Source organism: Sodiomyces alcalophilus (genome assembly GCF_042370955.1).
Source record: "Sodiomyces alcalophilus JCM 7366 unplaced genomic scaffold ACRALscaffold_1, whole genome shotgun sequence".
NCBI classification, from domain to species: Eukaryota; Fungi; Ascomycota; class Sordariomycetes; order Glomerellales; family Plectosphaerellaceae; genus Sodiomyces; species Sodiomyces alcalophilus.
Genome location: NW_027263532.1, coordinates 1,522,847 through 1,541,422, shown reverse-complemented (window position 1 = coordinate 1,541,422; position 18,576 = coordinate 1,522,847). Strand labels below are relative to the sequence as shown.

At 55.5% G+C, this 18,576-nt stretch overlaps 5 protein-coding genes across 5 annotated transcripts; 3 read left to right on the top strand and 2 right to left on the bottom strand.

The window, feature by feature from the left end:
• Positions 1-568: 568 nt before the first annotated feature.
• Positions 569-4,753, top strand: ACRALDRAFT_2129521 (uncharacterized protein). Its single transcript, XM_071023978.1, has one exon. It carries the CDS (start codon positions 1,073-1,075, stop codon positions 4,148-4,150), a length of 3,078 nt encoding a protein of 1,025 aa, XP_070878792.1. The 5' UTR covers positions 569-1,072; the 3' UTR covers positions 4,151-4,753.
• A 1,436-nt stretch (positions 4,754-6,189) lies between these two features.
• ACRALDRAFT_2095279 (uncharacterized protein) lies at positions 6,190-9,127 on the top strand (the record flags this gene model as incomplete). The annotated part of the gene is made up of 4 exons (XM_071022715.1): positions 6,190-6,293; positions 6,350-7,272; positions 7,373-8,387; positions 8,503-9,127. The coding sequence occupies 4 exons, from the start codon at positions 6,190-6,192 to the stop codon at positions 9,125-9,127; spliced, it is 2,667 nt and encodes an 888-aa protein (XP_070878791.1).
• A 1,549-nt stretch (positions 9,128-10,676) lies between these two features.
• Positions 10,677-11,890, bottom strand: ACRALDRAFT_2038554 (uncharacterized protein; the record flags this gene model as incomplete). Its single annotated transcript, XM_071020888.1, has 5 exons — positions 10,677-10,874; positions 11,054-11,281; positions 11,393-11,440; positions 11,542-11,646; positions 11,873-11,890. 5 exons carry the CDS (start codon positions 11,888-11,890, stop codon positions 10,677-10,679), a joined length of 597 nt encoding a protein of 198 aa, XP_070878790.1.
• A 564-nt stretch (positions 11,891-12,454) lies between these two features.
• Positions 12,455-14,441, bottom strand: ACRALDRAFT_2129514 (uncharacterized protein). The gene has a single exon (XM_071023977.1). The coding sequence runs from the start codon at positions 14,138-14,140 to the stop codon at positions 12,710-12,712; it is 1,431 nt and encodes a 476-aa protein (XP_070878789.1). The 5' UTR covers positions 14,141-14,441; the 3' UTR covers positions 12,455-12,709.
• A 1,256-nt stretch (positions 14,442-15,697) lies between these two features.
• Positions 15,698-17,724, top strand: ACRALDRAFT_1091364 (uncharacterized protein; the record flags this gene model as incomplete). The annotated part of the gene is made up of 2 exons (XM_071019563.1): positions 15,698-16,200; positions 16,267-17,724. 2 exons carry the CDS (start codon positions 15,698-15,700, stop codon positions 17,345-17,347), a joined length of 1,584 nt encoding a protein of 527 aa, XP_070878788.1. The 3' UTR covers positions 17,348-17,724.
• Between the last annotated feature and the right edge of the window lie 852 nt (positions 17,725-18,576).

Sequence of the window (18,576 nt, the reverse complement as noted above, 5' to 3'; positions counted from 1 at the left end):
CGATTATTATCAGCGTTGCGTGGCGGTAATGGGTTCAACGCGTGAATCCAGCCAGCCGGTTGGTGATGATGTATTTTCGAACTGGAAAAACTGATAATGATCAGGTAATCACAATGTATTCGTACATCTATTTTAAGAAACGGAGGAATGTGATGATGCCTTGGTCGGGGAATGACCCTGCATATCATCCCATCTGATTGCGGTGGGTTTCAGAACACGCGCCACAAGACCACCGCGCCTGACCTTGAGGCTCACGTGGCGAAAAGAATATCACGTGACATAGTACGTGGTATCCGATCCTTTGCGCAGTCCAAATAGGGTAGGTACATGGCTATAGATCTCCGTTATAGACAATCTACTTCGTACAACGATATCACGGCTAATCGTTAATCCACTCCGAGCCTGTCCATCTGGCCGGTTATGCCGTATTACCGCATCGGGCACAGTGATTACGCATAATAATAAGCAAGCACTGGAAGCTTCCGTCATCCATTCACTGAACCCAGCCTTCTCCAAAGGCAGGTCCTGCACTTCACATTCCTCATTCCACTTGCGTCCTGACGGATATGGCAGGCCCCCATCGAGTCAACTAGCCAGTTTATACACTAGAATATGACCTGTTGACTCAACTTCATTTCGTCATTCCTGGGCCTTGAGGTGCCATTCTCCATTTCATTATCTTTTCGTTCTCTACGATTTGTATCCTCGCCGAGGGTTGCGCATTCGTTTACCTTGTCCTGTTCATCTCCGTACTATTCATCCTTCCTTCTGCCTTCTGTCACTCCGCTCCTGCGGTTATTTTTGCATCCAGGGAGAATCGCGAGGAGGCGGCATCGCTGCAGCTGGCTTCATTCCATCGCTTCCGAAACCGTTGCATTTCAACCAGCGACACAGATAATAATTCCCGAAAATCCGCTCCCCCAACCGAAGGACGACGACCTCTTACCTCTTCCTCATCTTGCGACGCGCTCTTGACGCGACTTTGGTTTAAGATCAAGATTCTTTACACCCTGCCGACGCTTTGTTCATCGAAACGTACGGCTCCGACGCCGCTCTGACGATTATATTGTCCATGTTCAGCAACATGAATACGCCCGTCGCAGAACCCGGCGAAGTCGAATACGAACGCAATGAGAATGCTATTGCGTCTCCCCTGTCGAACCAAGAATGCAGTGAGCAAGAAGTCAGTCTCGCGATGCCTCCCACATCAGACGAGGATGAGGATCACGAGGGCAATATCTACTCACCGCCACCGCCGCGCGTGGCCGCGCGTTTCTACCGACCGACACAGGCCCGACGGAAAGATTCCGCTGCGTCTTCACGTCGAAACTCCATTTCCTCTGCACATTCGCGCTGTTCCTCCAACCAAGCCTATTCCTCTCACGCAGGAGGGCCCCAGAGTAAACACATAGCGCATCACCTACGCCGTACGTCCTTCCTCGAAGATCGCAAAGCCCGTCTTGCAGACCGTGCCGCGCATGCCGAAAAGGTCCGTCTACGCGCTGCTCTCGCCAAGGCGGCCCCGCGCGGCACGTCCTCGTTAGAAGAACGCGCCCTCGCGGCCCAGCAGGCGCGCGAAAAGAAATTGGCCGAAATTGTTGCCTCCTGCGCTGAGGATGTTAGGAAGGCGAAGGCGGTGGCCGAGAGCATGAAAGAGAAGAGGGAACAAGAATTGGCCCGGGTTAGGGCGAGGATCGAAGAGCGCATGGCCGAGGCGGACCGCAGACGCGAAGAGCTGAAGAACCGGTCCGCTTCTAAGCGTGTGCGGGGACAGAGCGTCAACAACAGGAAGTCGGGAGATGTACAGTCCTCGCCGAAGGGGAAGCGGGTGCCGAAGTACAGCCAAGATGTCGCCGCCGGAAAGATTCAATGGTGGTGGCGAGGCATGCTTCGCAGGAAGGCTCTGATGGAATTCAACGAGCTCGGCCTGAGCGTCGAGGGCATTCGTGATACCTCGTTCGACCACGTCGTTGAACTGCTCGGGCAGGAGCGGGTTCTTCTGCGGACCTCGAGGATTCTCCGCATCTGTGGCCTTCGAGAGGGCGACAGCGGCTCTGTGGACGAGATGGTTGCCATGCGGACGTTCCTCAGCGCGTTCCTCATCCTCGGCCACCCGAGCCAGGTTCTCAGCAATAAGGACAGCATGACAGGCGAGCAGGAGCAGGTTGGAGCACAGCTGCCTCGGCCGTTGCCTCATGATGACCTCGCTAATCCCCAGTTGCAGGACCTCGTTGCGAAAGCTCGGGATTTACTCATCTGCTTCGAGAACATCTCATCCCATCTGACGGCTGCGAATAATTATACAGTGCCTCCTACGCTTCAGAGGTCTCTTCCCGAAGTCTACGCGACGTTCCACAACGCGTTCCTAGCGTGGAAGTCGCGCGACTCCGACTCGTTGGTTCAAGTGATGGTCCTGCAGTTTGTCGAGTTGCAGATGATCTGGCAGACCGTCAAGGACAGCACGGATGGGGCGGCGGCGGAGGCATACAGAGAGAGTATCAAGGACAACCAAGTCAAGCTGATTGTCAGAATCAAGAAGCTGGCCGGAGCCGAGAGGGGCAAGAAGCTCATTTCGGACGCCTTGCGGCAGGCTAAGCAGGCTCGTGCAGCCAAGAAGCCGAGAGGCGATATGAAGCCGCGCGTGATGGAGAACTCGGAAGCCACGGCCACGGCCGCGAGCTTCGTTACGCCGAGTCCTCAGGCGCAGACACCGACACCGCCGGCCACCCCGTCGCGCTTGCCGCCCAACGCTCAAGGGCCTCCACAACCCATTGTCCTGGGCCCCGGACTTGGCGGTCTCCTACCGCACAACCGAGTGGTCGTCCACGAGCTCGCCATCAACCAGGAGTACCGCATTCCGCCGGCGGAGTACCGCGAGCACAGGGCTGCCAATCAGATGCCCATATTCCTTGCCATGCGTTTCAACCTGGAGGCCGGCCGAGCCGAGGATGCATTCAAATGCTTCACGGTGATGATTGGCTATTTCAAGGATTCTCTTCAGCGCTTGGTTAAACCTGACGGCTTCATGCATAAAACGATTGGCGAGATTCTAGACGTGGAACTCGCAGAACGACAATTTCAAGTGGGAAGCTTCTCCTACGAGACGGTCTTTACGGGCATATGCCATCTGCTGCCGAAACTGTGTGCACCGTACCGCGACGATGAGTGCAAAGATCTGATCGAGAACAGGCTTCTGAACGGAGACATGGTGAGCCGCGTCGAGGCACTGACGGAGTTTATCGATTTCATGCTCTGCGACTATGTTAATTACATGTTGTCCATGGCCGCCCCGCAACTGATCCAATCGGCGCCACAGTATGAAGCCAAGAGGTTCGCCGAGGCTGTGGAGGAGAACGGGTGGAAGCTGACAGCCGCGGTCACGGCGTGGCGGTCGGCGCGTTCCAAGGTCCTTGCGGAGACGAGCAAGCGCGACCCCGAGGACGTCAATCATCCCAAGGGTCGTCCCACGGCGGACAAATTCTACGCGCAGATGCTGGTGGATCTGTTTACACAGCCGCTGCCCATCGACGAGAAGAGTGTGCCGGAGATGCTTCTCCTGGACTACAAGCGCATGCAGCGGCTCTCGTTGGCGACACAGCGCATCATCACGGCGGCGGCCATCCTGCTGCAATGCAAGAACATGCTCAAGCGCGATGTACGGAGCCCTTGGAAAACGGAGGCGACGCGCGTCATGAGCGTGCTGGAGGCGAACAACGAGAACATGGAGGCGGCGGTGCAGGGGACGATGGCGGCCCTGGAAGGCGGGCGAAGCATGCCGGCAGTGACCAAGACGCACCTGAGGGCACTGGTGACCAAGGTGCTGCATGCCAGCCAGGATTCCATCCAGAAGGGCGAGGAGCCGCGCGAGCCGGTGCTGCGGCTCCTGCTCTCGCGACTCCGGGGCCACATGTTCGCGCGGCTGGGGGCGGGATCGGCGAGCGAGAAGATCAAAGCGGCCAGCACGGCGGGCGAGAGGCTCGCGGGCCTCGGGCTGGCGGAATTTGCGCCGCAGGTGCGAGAGATTGTGGATGAGATTTCCAAGGTCGGGGCGGTGGATCGCGCTGCGCATGGGCAGTGGTGGGAGGCGGTTGCGGAGAAGGTGCAGCAAGAGGAGGGTTCCTCTTCTGCTATGAGCGGTACGGAAGCTTGAGTGGACAGGAGCAGCCTTTTTATACGGCGCGGGATGACATTTTGTTACATCTATCCTGCTTTTTCGTCTTCACCTTTTTTTTTTGTTGTCATCTGTTGAGAACATTGGTTCGGCCGACAGTTGAGATATGAGAAGATGTCGATGCTTGGGATCTGGGAATCTCGGGATGGTCAGCTTTGCTATTTTCTTCTGGCGTTGAGCGGCTGTTTACTCATGGGGACACCGGACACTTGTGTCTTGGGCTGGATGCAGGATGGTATGGGTATGGGTTTGGGTATGGATACGGGTACGAGTACGTAACATATGGCCTCCCGTTCCGCGGGCGGGCGGCGGTAGGAAACGAATGTCAGGTTAGAACGGGTGGATTTGGAGAGGTTTACCTCGAGGATGAGCGTGCGAACAAGGGGCAGCTTTGGACACTGGACGCCCCTTTGTGCTTTTGGCTTTTTGGTGTTTGTATTTCCTGTTTGACAGACAGCGATGCTTTCCAGTCTCACTGGTTGTAAGTATCACATCCAGCAAGAGACATTCTACATATACATATGCACGACGTGTTTTATGTATGCACGCAAGTATCATTCTATCATGGGTGCATTAATGGACGTGAGGTGTCACGATAAGATAGGACGCTGACAGTCCTCGGTGCGTCGGCGTCGGTGAAGTTCAGCCGGGTGTGTGTGGGGCGGGTTGCTCCGCATGGCCGGGAATTTATCAACCAATCACAGTACGAGACGGTAAATTGACCTTTTATAACGTATTACTGGGTCCCCCAAAAGATATTTCTGTCCATGGGTTGGAACAAAACCCTTACCCGTACCTAACCTACCCCCATACCTCAGACCACGACAGCTTCTGATCGATAGCCGGGACACTGCGAACCGTCAGTTTTCCATGGCTGTGATCGAGCGGTTGGCCCTGCGGGCCTGCGGCGGCAGCCTGGGTCGAGGGGCGTGGATGGTAAAGACTTGTACCTCCACGCCCTTGTCCGGTCCTTTGTCGGCCTTCTCTGCATCACGAGGCGGGTTTAGGGAGAGGAACCCATTCTCTGTTGGTCTGAGTTCTTCTTCCTATTGTTCGTTCTCCTCCCTGCACCGTTCCTTTGTTCCCCCTGTGTCCAATGGACAGGCCCCGTCGTCTCTGGGCCCGCTCAGCGCGTGGTCAAAGATGAACTCCAGGACAAGGTATGTAAACATTTGACGGCGATTCATTTCCTTTTACTGTCTTGCCATTCCGTTCCTTTATTGCACACGACATGCACTTGTTCTCTCTGGTTTGTGTGTTTTTTGTTTTCTATTCATGATATGCATTTGACCTCGTTCGAGCCATGACCCAATGAGAGCTTCAAACGAGAACCTCCTAGGGGGCATTGGGGCGGTAGTTTCCAGTGGCCTGCAGCTGCCTGCTGCGACCCCAAACGGCATGGCGGGGCATCCGCTGTCGGTGGGTGCAACGTACCTGTGGGGAGCTGCAGTTAGCGTCCCTTTGTGTTGCTGCGCGATTGCCCAGTGTAGAGTGTGTGAGGGGTAGTATGAGTGTTGCAGGTGCAACCCGTGTTGCCCCTCCTTTCGACTACCTCCTCCCCTCTATAGCCCAGCTCTGCCCCGCATCATCATCGTCATCCACCTTCCCCTTACCTTCAGTACAGTAATCATTACCTACGAGGAACTCTATTGTCTCCTATCCCTTTTCTCCCTTTCCTTCCCCGTGCTTCTCTCTTCATCTCTTCTTCTTCTAGCCCCTCGTCTACTTCTACCTACCTCACTCTCTTCCTCTTCTCCCCTCCACTCAAGATTACTACAACTCGCTACAGTGAAGACTGGTCAGTTACAATTTGTCCATCCTAGGTTCGAGTTTTGAACCTGTGTAGCTTCCAGTCCGTTGTGTTCACTCGACGATTGTCGTTTGCTGATCCTCTTGTCGTTCGTCCTCGCTCACATCACATCGCCAACAGACCAAGCTCTTCGACTACAGCCCTCCGCCGCTATTGCTCGACCATTACCACCTCAGACAAGGCCATAGACGCCAGCACCTCAGTCAACATGGCGGACCGCGATACTCTCCCCGATCATGTCAAGCCATCCCACTATGCCTTGTCCGTCAGAGACATGAACTTCAAGGACTGGACGTATCAAGGCACCGTCAGGTACGTCGGCTAACCCCGCTCACATGCCTAGGCAAGTGGCCACTAACACAAAGTAGCATCGACCTTGTGATCACTAAACCCACCCGCGAGATTGTCCTGAACACCGTTGAGCTGCAGCTCTCCAAGGCGACTGTCACTGTCCAGGGAAAGGCGAACGAATCTTTGGAGTCGACCAGCATCACCTACGATGAGAAGCAGCAGCGTGCCACCATCACCTTCTCCAATGACATCCCCGCCTCAAACGAAGCGAACGTCCTCATCCACTTCCAGGGTATTATGAACAACGACATGGCCGGCTTCTACCGTTCCAAGTACAAGCCGGCCACCACGCCATCCCAGGCCGTGCCGCGTGACGACGAATGGCACTACATGCTCAGCACCCAGTTCGAGCCTTGCGATGCCCGCCGCGCCTTCCCCTGCTTCGACGAACCCAACCTCAAGGCTACTTTCGACGTAGAGCTCGAGATCCCCGACGAACTGGTCGCCCTGAGCAACATGCCCGTCAAGAGCACGGAAAAGTCCCGAGACGGTTACCAGCTGGTGTCCTTCGACACGAGCCCCAAGATGAGCACCTACCTCCTGGCTTGGGCCATTGGTGACTTTGAATACATCGAGGACTTTACCGAGCGCAAGTACGACGGCAAGCCGATCCCCGTCCGCGTCTACACCACCCGCGGCCTCAAGGAGCAGGGCCGTTGGGCCTTGTGGCACGCGCCCAAGATCATCGATTACTTCTCCGACGTCTTTGGTATCGACTATCCTCTGCCCAAGGCCGACCTCCTCGCCGTCCACGAGTTCACCGCCGGCGCCATGGAGAACTGGGGCCTTGTCACCTACCGCACTACCGCTGTGCTGTACGACGAGAAGACCTCGGACCCCCGTTATGCCAACCGCGTCGCCTACGTCGTCGCCCACGAGCTCGCGCACATGTGGTTCGGCAACCTGGTCACCATGGACTGGTGGGACGAGCTTTGGCTGAGTACGCTTCTTCTTTTTCCTTTAGTTCCTTTCTTTCCTTCTCCCCATCTTGACAGGGTCCCTTGACACGCCCTTCATGGCTAACTTCTTTTTTTGTACAGACGAGGGTTTTGCGACCTGGGTCGGTTGGCACGTCACGGACCACCTCCACCCCGAGTGGCAGGTGTGGCCCCAGTTCGTCACCGAGGGCATGGAGATGGCCTTCAGGCTCGATGGTATCCGTGCCAGCCATGCCATTCATGTCCCTGTCAAGGACGCCCTCGACGTCAACCAGATCTTTGACCATATCAGCTATCTCAAGGGATGCTCCGCCATCCGCATGTTGGCCAACCATCTTGGCGTCGACACCTTCCTCAAGGGCGTCTCCAACTATCTGAAGAAGCATGAGTACGGAAATGCCAAGACCGAGGCGCTGTGGGATGCTCTGAGCGAGGCCTCGGGCCAGGACGTGCACAAGCTCATGGGACCCTGGATCAAGAAGATTGGTCACCCCGTCCTCACCGTGACCGAGGAACCTGGTCAGATCGCCGTCAAGCAGTCGCGCTTCTTGTCGACCGGCGATGTCAAGCCGGAAGACGACCAGACAACTTGGTGGATTCCACTCGAGCTCGAGGGCAAGAAGGGTACTCAGGGCATCACCTCTCTCGGCCTCGAGAAGAAGGAGGACATCATCCGTGATATCGACAACGAGTTCTACAAGCTCAACTCGGGAGCTTCGGGCTTCTACCGCGTCAACTACCCGCCCGAGCGACTTCTCAAGCTCGGCAAGCAGCTGGACCGCCTGAGCCCCGAGGACAAGATCGCCACCATCGGCTCTGCCGCCGACCTTGCCTTTTCGGGATACGGCACCACCGCCGCTCTCCTGTCCTTCGTGCAGGGCTTTAACAAGGAAGACAACTTCCTCGTCTGGAGCCAGGTGCTCGACTCGATTGCCCTGATCAAGTCCATCTTTGGTGACGACGAAGTCATCAAGACGGGTCTGGAGGCCTTCATTCTCAAGCTCATTGACGAGGCTGTCGCCAAGGTCGGCTGGGAACCCACCGAGGGCGAGAGCTATCTCACCGGCCTTCTCCGCAAGCGCCTCATTCTCACTGCCGGCGTCAATGGACATCCTGGGTATGTTTTCCTTTCCCCTTTTTTTTTTCTCTCCTTTTTTTTTCGTCCAGTTTTCCTCGCCCAGATCAAATTACGTGGTTTTTCCTTTCTTGTTCCTTTTCTGACCACCGTCTAGTGTCACCGAGGAGGCCCTCAAGCGCTGGTCTGCGTGGGTCGAGTCGCCTGAGTCTAACCCCTTGCCGCCCAACCTCCGCACGCCCATCTTCCGTGTAGCCGTCAAGAACGACCCCGTCAAGGCCGTCGAAGTCCTCAAGAAGGAGTGGTTTACCACCCCCGCCATTGACGGCAAGGAGGTCTGTCTCAACGCCATCGGCGCCGCCCGCGACGAGGCCCTCGTCCAGTCCACCATCCTCCCATTCCTCTTTAACCAGTCTCCCCCGGCTCCGGCGTCCGAATCGGTCCCCTCATCTGACATGCACGTGCTCGGCGCGAGCCTGGCTGCCAACTCGGCCGGCCGCGACCTGCAATGGCGTTACCTCAAGGAGAATTGGGACGCCAATGTGGTCAAGTTGGGCAACGCCGTTGTTGTGGACCGTTTCGTGAACATGACCCTGTCCAAGTTCTCTGACACATCCATCATCGACGACATTGATGCCTTTTTCAAGGAGAAGGACACCAGCGCCTTCAATCGCACCCTCGAGACGGTCAAGGACAAGATTCGAGGCCGGGCGGCGTACCGACAGCGGGATGCCGCGCCGCTCAAGGAGTGGCTTGTCGCCAATGGGCACGCCTCCGGTTGAGGAGGGTGCGTGTATTAATAGTATCTACCTCTAACCAGGTCTGAGCAAATGGTAGTTTTTTTTAATTATGGAAGAAGTACTTGAGCCGAAATTGCTTCAGTAAGATGGGCGGTATGGGATGGGGCCCAACAAAGAAAATGCATCGGAATGAGGCTTCTGAGATAATATGATACTCCCAACTTTGAACATACTTCTCAGCCACATCAGGGTTAAGGATGTTCAGTAGCCCGTTTCAAACTTACCAGGCACCCTCCGTATTCGTAGACGAGTGAAATGACGCCCGCAGCGATTCCATTAGCCTGGCTCTCTATTTTGTTTTTCTGTATATCTGACTCGAACAAGACTTGACGTCCTCATCGATGAGTTGAGTACGCGTGGATGGTTATTACTACCTCTCGATGATCCTCTTTTGCAATGCTGGCCTATTCAATTTCATATACGCTCAGAAGGGAGCATACCTGGCTGGCCGTCTAGTCATGCCCTCCCTCCCCTTATGAGCAAGATGTTTCGTTCGTCGTAGCCACGAGCCACGGCGGTACAGCAAGTGGTTTGGGGTCACAAACGAGAGACGGGTTGAAGTCACGTAGCATAATATGCTAATCTAGATGACAGTCTTCATATTAAGATAGGTCCTATTCTTCCGAGAGCGGCTATGCAGTGACGAAACACCGATGAGAGGTGAACTGTTGGGGGAAAAGGGGCAACAGAGAAATAATAAAGGAAAAAAAGAGAGAGCAAACAAAGGCACTGAACTTGATAAGTATAGAGGGAGAATGGAAGGCCAGATAAAACCTTGCCACCCAAAAGGAGATGTGGTAGAAGAAAGCAAAAGGATTCATGAGACACAGATTCATGATACCATTATTACCGTCTGTGTCTTGACCCGTACCCTCGCAAATCCATGCTCAACAAGCAAGACCCCCAGTGTTCTCCTCTCCTGCCGTCCTACTCCCCCACAATCATCAGCCCCATCATGCAGAAGTCGGTTGACAGAATTTATGCCGGCGGGCTGGTGAGATCCGCGTCGAAGCCGGAACGCGCGAGGAGTATCATCCAAGAAGTCCAAGGGAGTGCGAACGGAAAATCGAGGGAGATTTCCAAGGCAAAACATGATTCGTCTATGTCGCGTGGCGCAGAGGGAAAAGTATACCCCTCAAGAAGAAGCTAAACCAAGCCATGCCTCCAGCATCAAAATGAAAGAACAAGGCGGGGGGGAAGAGATGGTGGCAGCGATTCTACCTGCAGAAGAGGTAAAATCATGAAAAGGAAAAAGGAAAAGATGGGGAAAGCACCGTCAATTGAGGAAAAGAAAGCGAACGAAAAAAACGCAGCCTGGTTCCAGATCCCAAACCCTTTCCCAACACCTCTCAAAAAAGAAAAAAGAATTATGAATAATGAAAAATTGCCCATCTTATTCCCCTCCCCTTTGTCTGCAAGGCTGGCCGCGATGAAGAGTCTGTCCGTTCTTCTTTGCCCGTAAGAAAACCCACGTCACGCCGAGAAATAAGGAAGACGGGAGCGCTTCGAACTTGTCAAGAGGCATTCCGACTTAGCAGCAGCCGCCACCCTGGGACGTTGAGACGTTCTGTCCAGGGCCGACTTGCACGCTTCGCTTCTCGTTGTTGGCGGTGGTGGTGCCCATGCGCTCCTTGATCTGGCGGGCCATGGTGAGGAAGGCCTGCTCGACGTTGCTCGCGTTCTTGGCCGAAGTCTCGAGGAACGGAATACCCAGGCTGTCGGCGAATTCCTGTAGCAGATGTTGATTAGTGGGGTTTCTCGCCTAACTTTGTGGAGCGCGTGGTGTGACAGATGTCAAGTTGTCTGGGCGAGATGGTCGCTGGAATAACCAAGCGCCCATTATGCGGCGAATAACATGTTTGTGCCAACCAAGGCTACGAAGAGAGGGGGGAGATCGATGGAGCTTACCTTGGCGACAGTGTACTCGACGACCTTCTTGTCCGACATGTCGCTCTTGTTGCCAACGAGCAGCTTGTTAACGCCCTCGGTAGCATAGCGGTCAATCTCCTGCAGCCATTGCTTGACGTTGTTGAACGAGTCCATGTCGGTCACATCGTAGACGACGCAGATACCGTGGGCGCCACGGTAGTAAGATGAAGTGATGGTTCGGAACCGTTCTTGGCCGGCAGTATCCCACTAAAAGATGCGCCGAAAACACCATGGTCAGCGATATGCCTTGTCGGAGACGAAGATCAAAGCGGCGGCCAGAAAGGCAGCCGCTCGGCAGGGTTCGGTGGTGAGACTCACGATCTGCAGTTTCACAGTCTTCCCATCAAGCTCAATAGTACGGATTTTCTGCACAGAACCGCATCGTCAGCAGGGATGATCAGGCGGACCTAACACCCGGATATGGGCGGGTTGCGAAAAGGGGGAAGGGTGGGCGAGGAGTTTCGTACAAAGTCGACACCGATGGTGGAGATGTAGCTCTCGGTATATGTGTCGTCGGCGAATCGCAGAAGCAGGCAAGACTTTCCAACACCGGAGTCACCGATGAGGAGGAGCTTGAAGAGATAGTCGTATCTAGTGTCGGGTCAGTCCTTGTCGAACGAAATGAGGGAGCAGGAGACGACGGAGGCATCGATAAGTTGAAGCGGAGGTATTGGGACAACCATGGAAGAGTACTCTATTGCGGAGGGAGAAGGCCTCTGGTTAGTTTTGGTCGGATATCAAAAAGGCATAAAAGACGGGGTGGGTTATCGCGAGAGAGGCCTGGCAGCAGGATGACACGTACCACTCAGGGTTCATGATGACGGGTTAAATCGGAAAAGACAGCCGGAGAAATGTAGCTATTCGAGAGTTCTGGGAGGTTGGATGGGATGCGCAGGTCGAAGATGGAGGCAGTTGGATGGGGATGCGGTTGATGATTTAAAGGGTGTCGGAATGGCAAGAGATCGGGAAAGGAGATCAAGTGATGGAGGGCGGGAAGGTCAAAGGGTCAAAAAGGTCAAAAGGTCCGTCAGGTTCCAGAGAGAGTGGAGGCAGGCTGCTACGTCAACCAGAGGCGTTTCTCGCTCGTACTGTGAAGTACCCAGCTTCAGATGGGTACCTCGGGGTGGGTCAGGCAGACGAAGCACGTGATTTCAGTTCACGTGCCGGGATTGGGGAAAATCCACTGAAAGTTGCTACGAGCATGCTGTAAAGGTGACGAAGTATCGATTCTGAACATGTCTCAAGTTGGCGGCCCTGATCATCGGCCATTTCCAGCGACTGACATTACGAACAGACCACATACAACGTACATGGAGTGCTCTATCTACTCCATCTACTCTATCTTTTCTCCAAGTTTGTTCTACGAAATACCTGGAAGAGTGGAGTTACTCGGTACTTTGGCAGGGTATCGAATAGGTGTGATTGTGGCTTTCAATGAGAGTCTAATTGATGTGTAGGTAAAGTGTAATGTGTAACATTAACACCATCCCACAAGGTAGATTAGATGTTGCCATGTAAACAACTTATTGGTAAACCTTGTTTCACCCTGTTCCTCTTGTCAGGGGAACTCTGAGGTATCACATCCGTTCCCATAGGCGAATCAAAGATCCCACTCACACTCTTTGTCCAGCTTTGTCAGTTGTCCTTCTCCTCTTCGTCCCCTTCGGTGTGCCCGGCGCCCTTCACAGATCGTAACCCGCTCCGGGTCACTTCATATTCCACCGCCCCTTCCAACCCCTGCCCCGTGGGGGCCACGTGTGGTGCGAAGACGACCTTCATCCAACGCCTCCAGCTCTTCAACGCCGGCACCCCCCCACCCGCCTCGCCCGACTCGTCCTCCAATAACCGATGTACACCATAGACCGGCTTCTTCAGGAGCGCGATCCGGCACGCCAGCTGCGTCGACCATACCAGTCCCAGACTCGGCGTCTTCAGACCGTGGTCCGCCAACGGGTCGTCGCCCCATCCCGTGAACCACCGCTGCTGATGGTCAAACGCCAGCGCGGCCGGCGCCGGCTCGGCGGCATCATCCGGGCCAAGTGGCTCCGGCATGCTGGAACGGAACTGGAGACGCTCGGCCATGGACGACGTCGGTTCCAGGAGCTCCTCGTCGACGGCGCCCGGCGAGAGGGCCTTGCTCCGTGAGGCGAGCGGGCTTTCCTGCGGCATCCTATGCCACGACCCCGGGGTAGGGGTGGGCGGCGCCAGTGGCGGCATGGTGAAGCGGTCTGCGAAACGGTCGGCGACCTGGTTGGCGACGACGACGGCGAGGTTGAACCGCTGGGCCAGGTCGCGGAGCAGAGTGCCCAGGCGGACGAGCTCCTTGGAGCGGGCGGCCATGGTGGACCCGTGCTTGGCGCCGGCAGCGCTGCGGTCAAACTCGACGCGGTAGTTGGCGGCGACCGAGTCGATGACCAGGAGGCCGATGTTGTGGCGCTCAATGGCGACGGGCACCTGGAACCGCACGATGTGTTCCTGGGATTCGAGGTCCGGGATGTCCATGCTGGCGATGGCGTCGAGGGACGGGCGGGCGGATTTCGGGAGGTTGGCAAAGCGAGGGTGTTCCCTCAGCATCTGCAGAAGACGGTGGGTCGGCATGGACGATTCCGTGGAGAGGTAGAGGACGGGTCGGCCCAGTCCATGGGGCGGTGGGAGCTGGGCGGCGAGGAGCAGGAGGAGGAGGAACTGGGTCTTGCCGACACCACTCTCGCCCGCGATTTCCGTGATGTAGCCTGTCGGGATACCTCCGCCGAGAGTCCGATCCAGTTCATCGTCCAGCGTGCTGACGAAGGACGTTGCCGCGGTGAAATCCGCGAGGGAGCGTCTCCGTGGGGTTTCGGTGTCCGAGGGGCCGCCAGTGACGCCCAGGTCGCGATGCAGAGCATCCGTGACGGCATTGCGTAGTTTTTGAATCTCCAACAACGGAAGCTGGGTAGCTTTCCCGACGTCGGCGATCTCCATCGTCAGTAGATCCACGGTGGTCAGCTCATGTCTGTCGAAAGCCTGGAGAAGATGGGCATATTGCCCATGGGGAAAGTGCGGGAGGACCTCGTGGAGGTCGGCCATGGCACCAGAGGCGAGAGCGGGTAGAGGTGGACGGAGAAGAGCATATTCTTGCTAGGAGGCTGAAGCAAGAGAGGGCTATCGTTGGGAGGTAGGTCAACGGTTCAGAGCGAGTTTCGAGAGGCGAAACGGCCAATATCGAGAAGCAACTGAACACTAGCCATGAAGTATGTGACTGATGGAAGGGACTTGGATCTCTAGGCTGATGAGAGGGCGGTGGTGTGAGCTGGTGTTGAGCTGGTCGAACGTCCGACAGGGGGTGAGAATGACTTGAGGCTGATGCTCGGCATCAGACGGCATGCAGTTGGAAAAGACTCGTGGGTTCGGGCAAATCGGTGCAAAATTACGGAAGCTCAGAACAACGGCGAAGCTCCAGAACGGTAGACGGACAGGACAGTCTTGATATTGAAACGGGATAAGAATGTTGTTCCGTATTTCAGGGCTCCACTGGACCAATGTTTGACCTATCAAAGGCATGCGGACAATTACATAAGCACATGGACTCCGTACCTGCTTGTTCTTCGGCATAACGGGGCACGGAAACCGTTTATTAGTCAGCACCAAGGAGTCCCATTCGTTGTCTGCGTTCTCTCTTCGACCATCTCATCTCCCACAACCCCTGTCACCGCTTCCGTCGACAAACCAACAGACGCGGAATAATTCCATGCATCTACAACGTATTCAGAGTGAGGTACGGTCTGAATTCAGGGGAGAAGAGAAAATAAGCTCGGAAAAGGAACACGAATCTCGAACTGGTTTCTGTCCGAGCGGTCTCTACGAACACTTACTTGTGCTACAGCTACAGTGGGTGCCTAATATCATCGAATATCACCATCATCTCCAGGGTCTGTGCCTAACCGGTTCCCCTTCACTTCACAACCGTCTTTCGTCTCGCTATTCGTCTCCGGTACCAAGATGTCTGGGAGTCTCAGTTCCGTCTTACAGAGTAACGCCGTCCATCAACATAAAACACAGCAACGTGATCAATATATGAACACATCACCAATGTTCATGTCGTGAGGGCCAAACGACTTCGTGTCTCCTTTGCTAGAAGCTCACCCCAGATCCGATGATTGATCCCCGTCGTTTCCTCGTCAGGGTCCGAGGGAAGATCCTTACCCAAATCGTCCAACTACACCATGAAGCGAGATGAGCGAGTAGGGTAGCTCAACTCCTGCAAGCCACGCCAATCAACGCCAACGTCAATTGGCCCAAGCCCGTCGTCCACGATGCTTGGCGTCTTGACCTTCCGTTCTCACGCCCAAGAAGCCCCTCGCAAAAACGGCTAATAATAGACTCCTGGTCATGTACGCGTCCCGAAACAGAGGAAATGAGGGGCGGACGCGAGCACATTGAGCCCCGGTGGTGCTCTGCCTTTTTCTTTTCCCGCTGTCATTTCATTCAATCCTTGTCATTTGGAACTTTTTACTACGTTGTATACTGGGAAAAGAATCCTTCCCTTCTTTGACCCGTTACCTCCCCGCCACCACCGTTGTGTTCCTAGGATCGAAATAGAATCGATACGTCCGCGGGCGCCGCGAAGACGAAAAGCCCGGCATCATGGGGAGCCTCAACACCATCTCATCATCGTCCCTCGCGATAGGGGCGTTGGTCCTCGCGTCCGGCGTCAAAGCCCGCCTCTACGACGTCCACTTTGCCCATGCCACCACGGCTCTCGAGTTTCCTGCTCTGGACAGTCTTCCCCCCAGGCCGACTGCGAACCCCGCCGACTCGTTGGACGTCCGCCGACGGCAAGCCGATCATGTGGAAACAGTCCTCGTGGCCCCCGACCAGACCTGCGGATATGTCGACGGTCGCTCCGCCTCGGCTTACAGCTGCATCGGCCCCGACTCTAATTGCATGTTCATAACAGCTGTTGAGACCTTGCCCGGCGTCGTCATGTGCTGCAACTCCGAGGACTGCGGCTTCCGCGTAGCGTGCTACGATGACGAGGAGGTTAATTCCGGTCTTTGTACTGGCAATTGCCTCGCTAGCACAGAGACCCTCAAGTGGTATGTTCACAAGCCCCCCTTTCCCCTTGTTCTGCTAGTCAAGGTCGATGTGTATACACGTTGACCCGTGGCAATGCAACGGCTACATCTGACGGGTCCCCTTTTTTCTCCGTTTAGTACCGGTGCGGCCAGGCCTTACTGCAACACCATCTCCTTCTCCTCGAATATTTGGGACTATTTTTGCGGCGAGACCCAGATCCGCGGGATCCTCGCAGCCACCACAACCTACCATGGTCAATCGGATGCCGAGGAGTGGGGTGAGGTCTTTGTCACCCTGAGCAACACAGGGGACGTCACAGGTCCCACGCCCACCAGCGACGACGACGAAGACGACGACGACGACGACGACGACGATGATGATGACGACGACGACGACGACGATGATGATGACGACGACGATAACGATAACGGGGGTTCTTCGACGTCTGTTGGTGCCATCGTCGGCGGTGTTATCGGCGGTCTCGGCGGTCTCGCCCTCATTGGCGGCCTCGTCTGGTTCTTCCTCCGAAAGTCCAAGAAGAAGACGGCGCAACAACAGCCTCCCCAGGTACAACAAGCGCCGCCCCCCCAAGGCCCCTATCCTCCACCAGGCGGCGACCCTATGCAACCACCCCAGCAGCACCAGCAGTACCCAACCTCGCCGGACCCGCAGCAGCCATACTACGACCCGACCAAGTTCGGCTATGTCCAGAATGTTCAACAAATCCCTCCCCAGGGACCGAGTCCAGTACATGACCCTCATGCGCAGGGATACCAGTACGCGCCGTCACCGTCGTCGCCGCCACCGCCGCCGCAGCAGCAGCTCTCCCCGGATGGCTCTTACCCCCCGGCCGGCCTCGCGCCGCAACTTCCCCAGGGACCGAGTCCAGTACACGACCCTCATGCTCAGGGATACCAGTACGCGCCCTCGCCGTCGTCGCCACCGCCGCCGCAGCAGCACCAGCAGCCCTCGGGTAGCCCCTACCCCCCAGCCGGCCTCGCGCCACAGCAACACGCGGACCGCAACAGCGTCAGCCCGAGCATTGTGTCGGCCATGTCCAACGGCATGGGCAACATCCCGCCCGCCAGCCCCACGAGCACGAACCAAGGGTACCCGTCGGCAACGGCAGGTTACGCGCCCGGCCCGGGACAGCACACCATCTACGAGGCGGGGACGCAAACAGACCACCACCGGGGCCAGATGTACGAGCTGGCGTGATACCCCTCGTCATCAGGGAAACTGTGTGTTGGACCATCGGTGGGGAAGGGACATCAGTCTATATTTCCGTTCATCATCTGCAATTGCGGGTTTGGCAGGTCCATGTTGATCACCTGGCGTTAGGCGAATCGGATTGGGTTTCTGGGGTTTCCTGACATAAACTCCCTTGTTGCTGTCACCTTTCGAATAATGTCGAACACTAAATTGAAGTGGGTACATATAAACGGAACAAGGCTGGTCCTGGCTGGGAATAAGTTCAACGAGAATCGGATCCGATAGTATTGGAAAGACGTATAGTATCATTGTGTCTATTATAGCGAGAGGAAGGATGGAATTGCAGCCGTTGCTGAAAGTGAATAACTGAACATGATCCGAGGTGATGAATCTCACTTGGATAGCACTCGCGGGCCTCGTATGACAGTGAAACGTCGTCTTTCCTGTGGAGTCTCTGGACTTCTGGGGTCACTGGGTAACATCGTCTATGGTGATCATGGAGATCGATGGACGGAGAACACCAAGTCAAACGTGGGGGCGGGGACCAGGACCCCCACGGAAGATACGTTGTACATAAGCTGGCGAAAAAAAAAAGGAAAAAAAGGGGGAAAAAATAAAACAACATACAACACCGGGTATTCGCTGGTCGTCACCGACCCAACTACTAATCCGGCCCTCACTGGCTTATCTATGGGAGAGCGGACGGGATCCCGAGCTTTCCAGTGGGTATGGTCGTATGTGCCAGTGCAAGAGTGTAGAGGCTCTTATATAGCCCCTGAATAAGAGGCAAAAGGGAAAAAAGAAAACAGAAAAAAAGAGGAAAATACAACACCAAAAACATACAACACCGGGTATTCGCTGGTCGTCACCGACCCAACTACTAATCCGGCCCTCACTAGCTTATCTATGGGAGAGCGGACGGGATCCCGAGTTTTCTAGTGGGTATGGTCGTATGTGACAGACTAACACAAGGGAAGGTCTTATAAGGGCTCCAAAGAGTTCTATTTCCCTGGAGTCCTATGCACTCACTCTCATTTCCCCCGCTTGCTTGTTTTTCTTCGAGTTGGGCACTCCCGCAGAACAGCAAAGACTTGCTTCAATGAACACATACAGGTCATGATGCAGCCCCTATTTCCAACTTGGCACGCCACAGTTGTCCGGACCTACGAAAATGTTTAGTCGACAGTCAGGGGCAAGTCTGGGCTCAGGCGTTTCAAGCGGCTAAGCAAACGGGT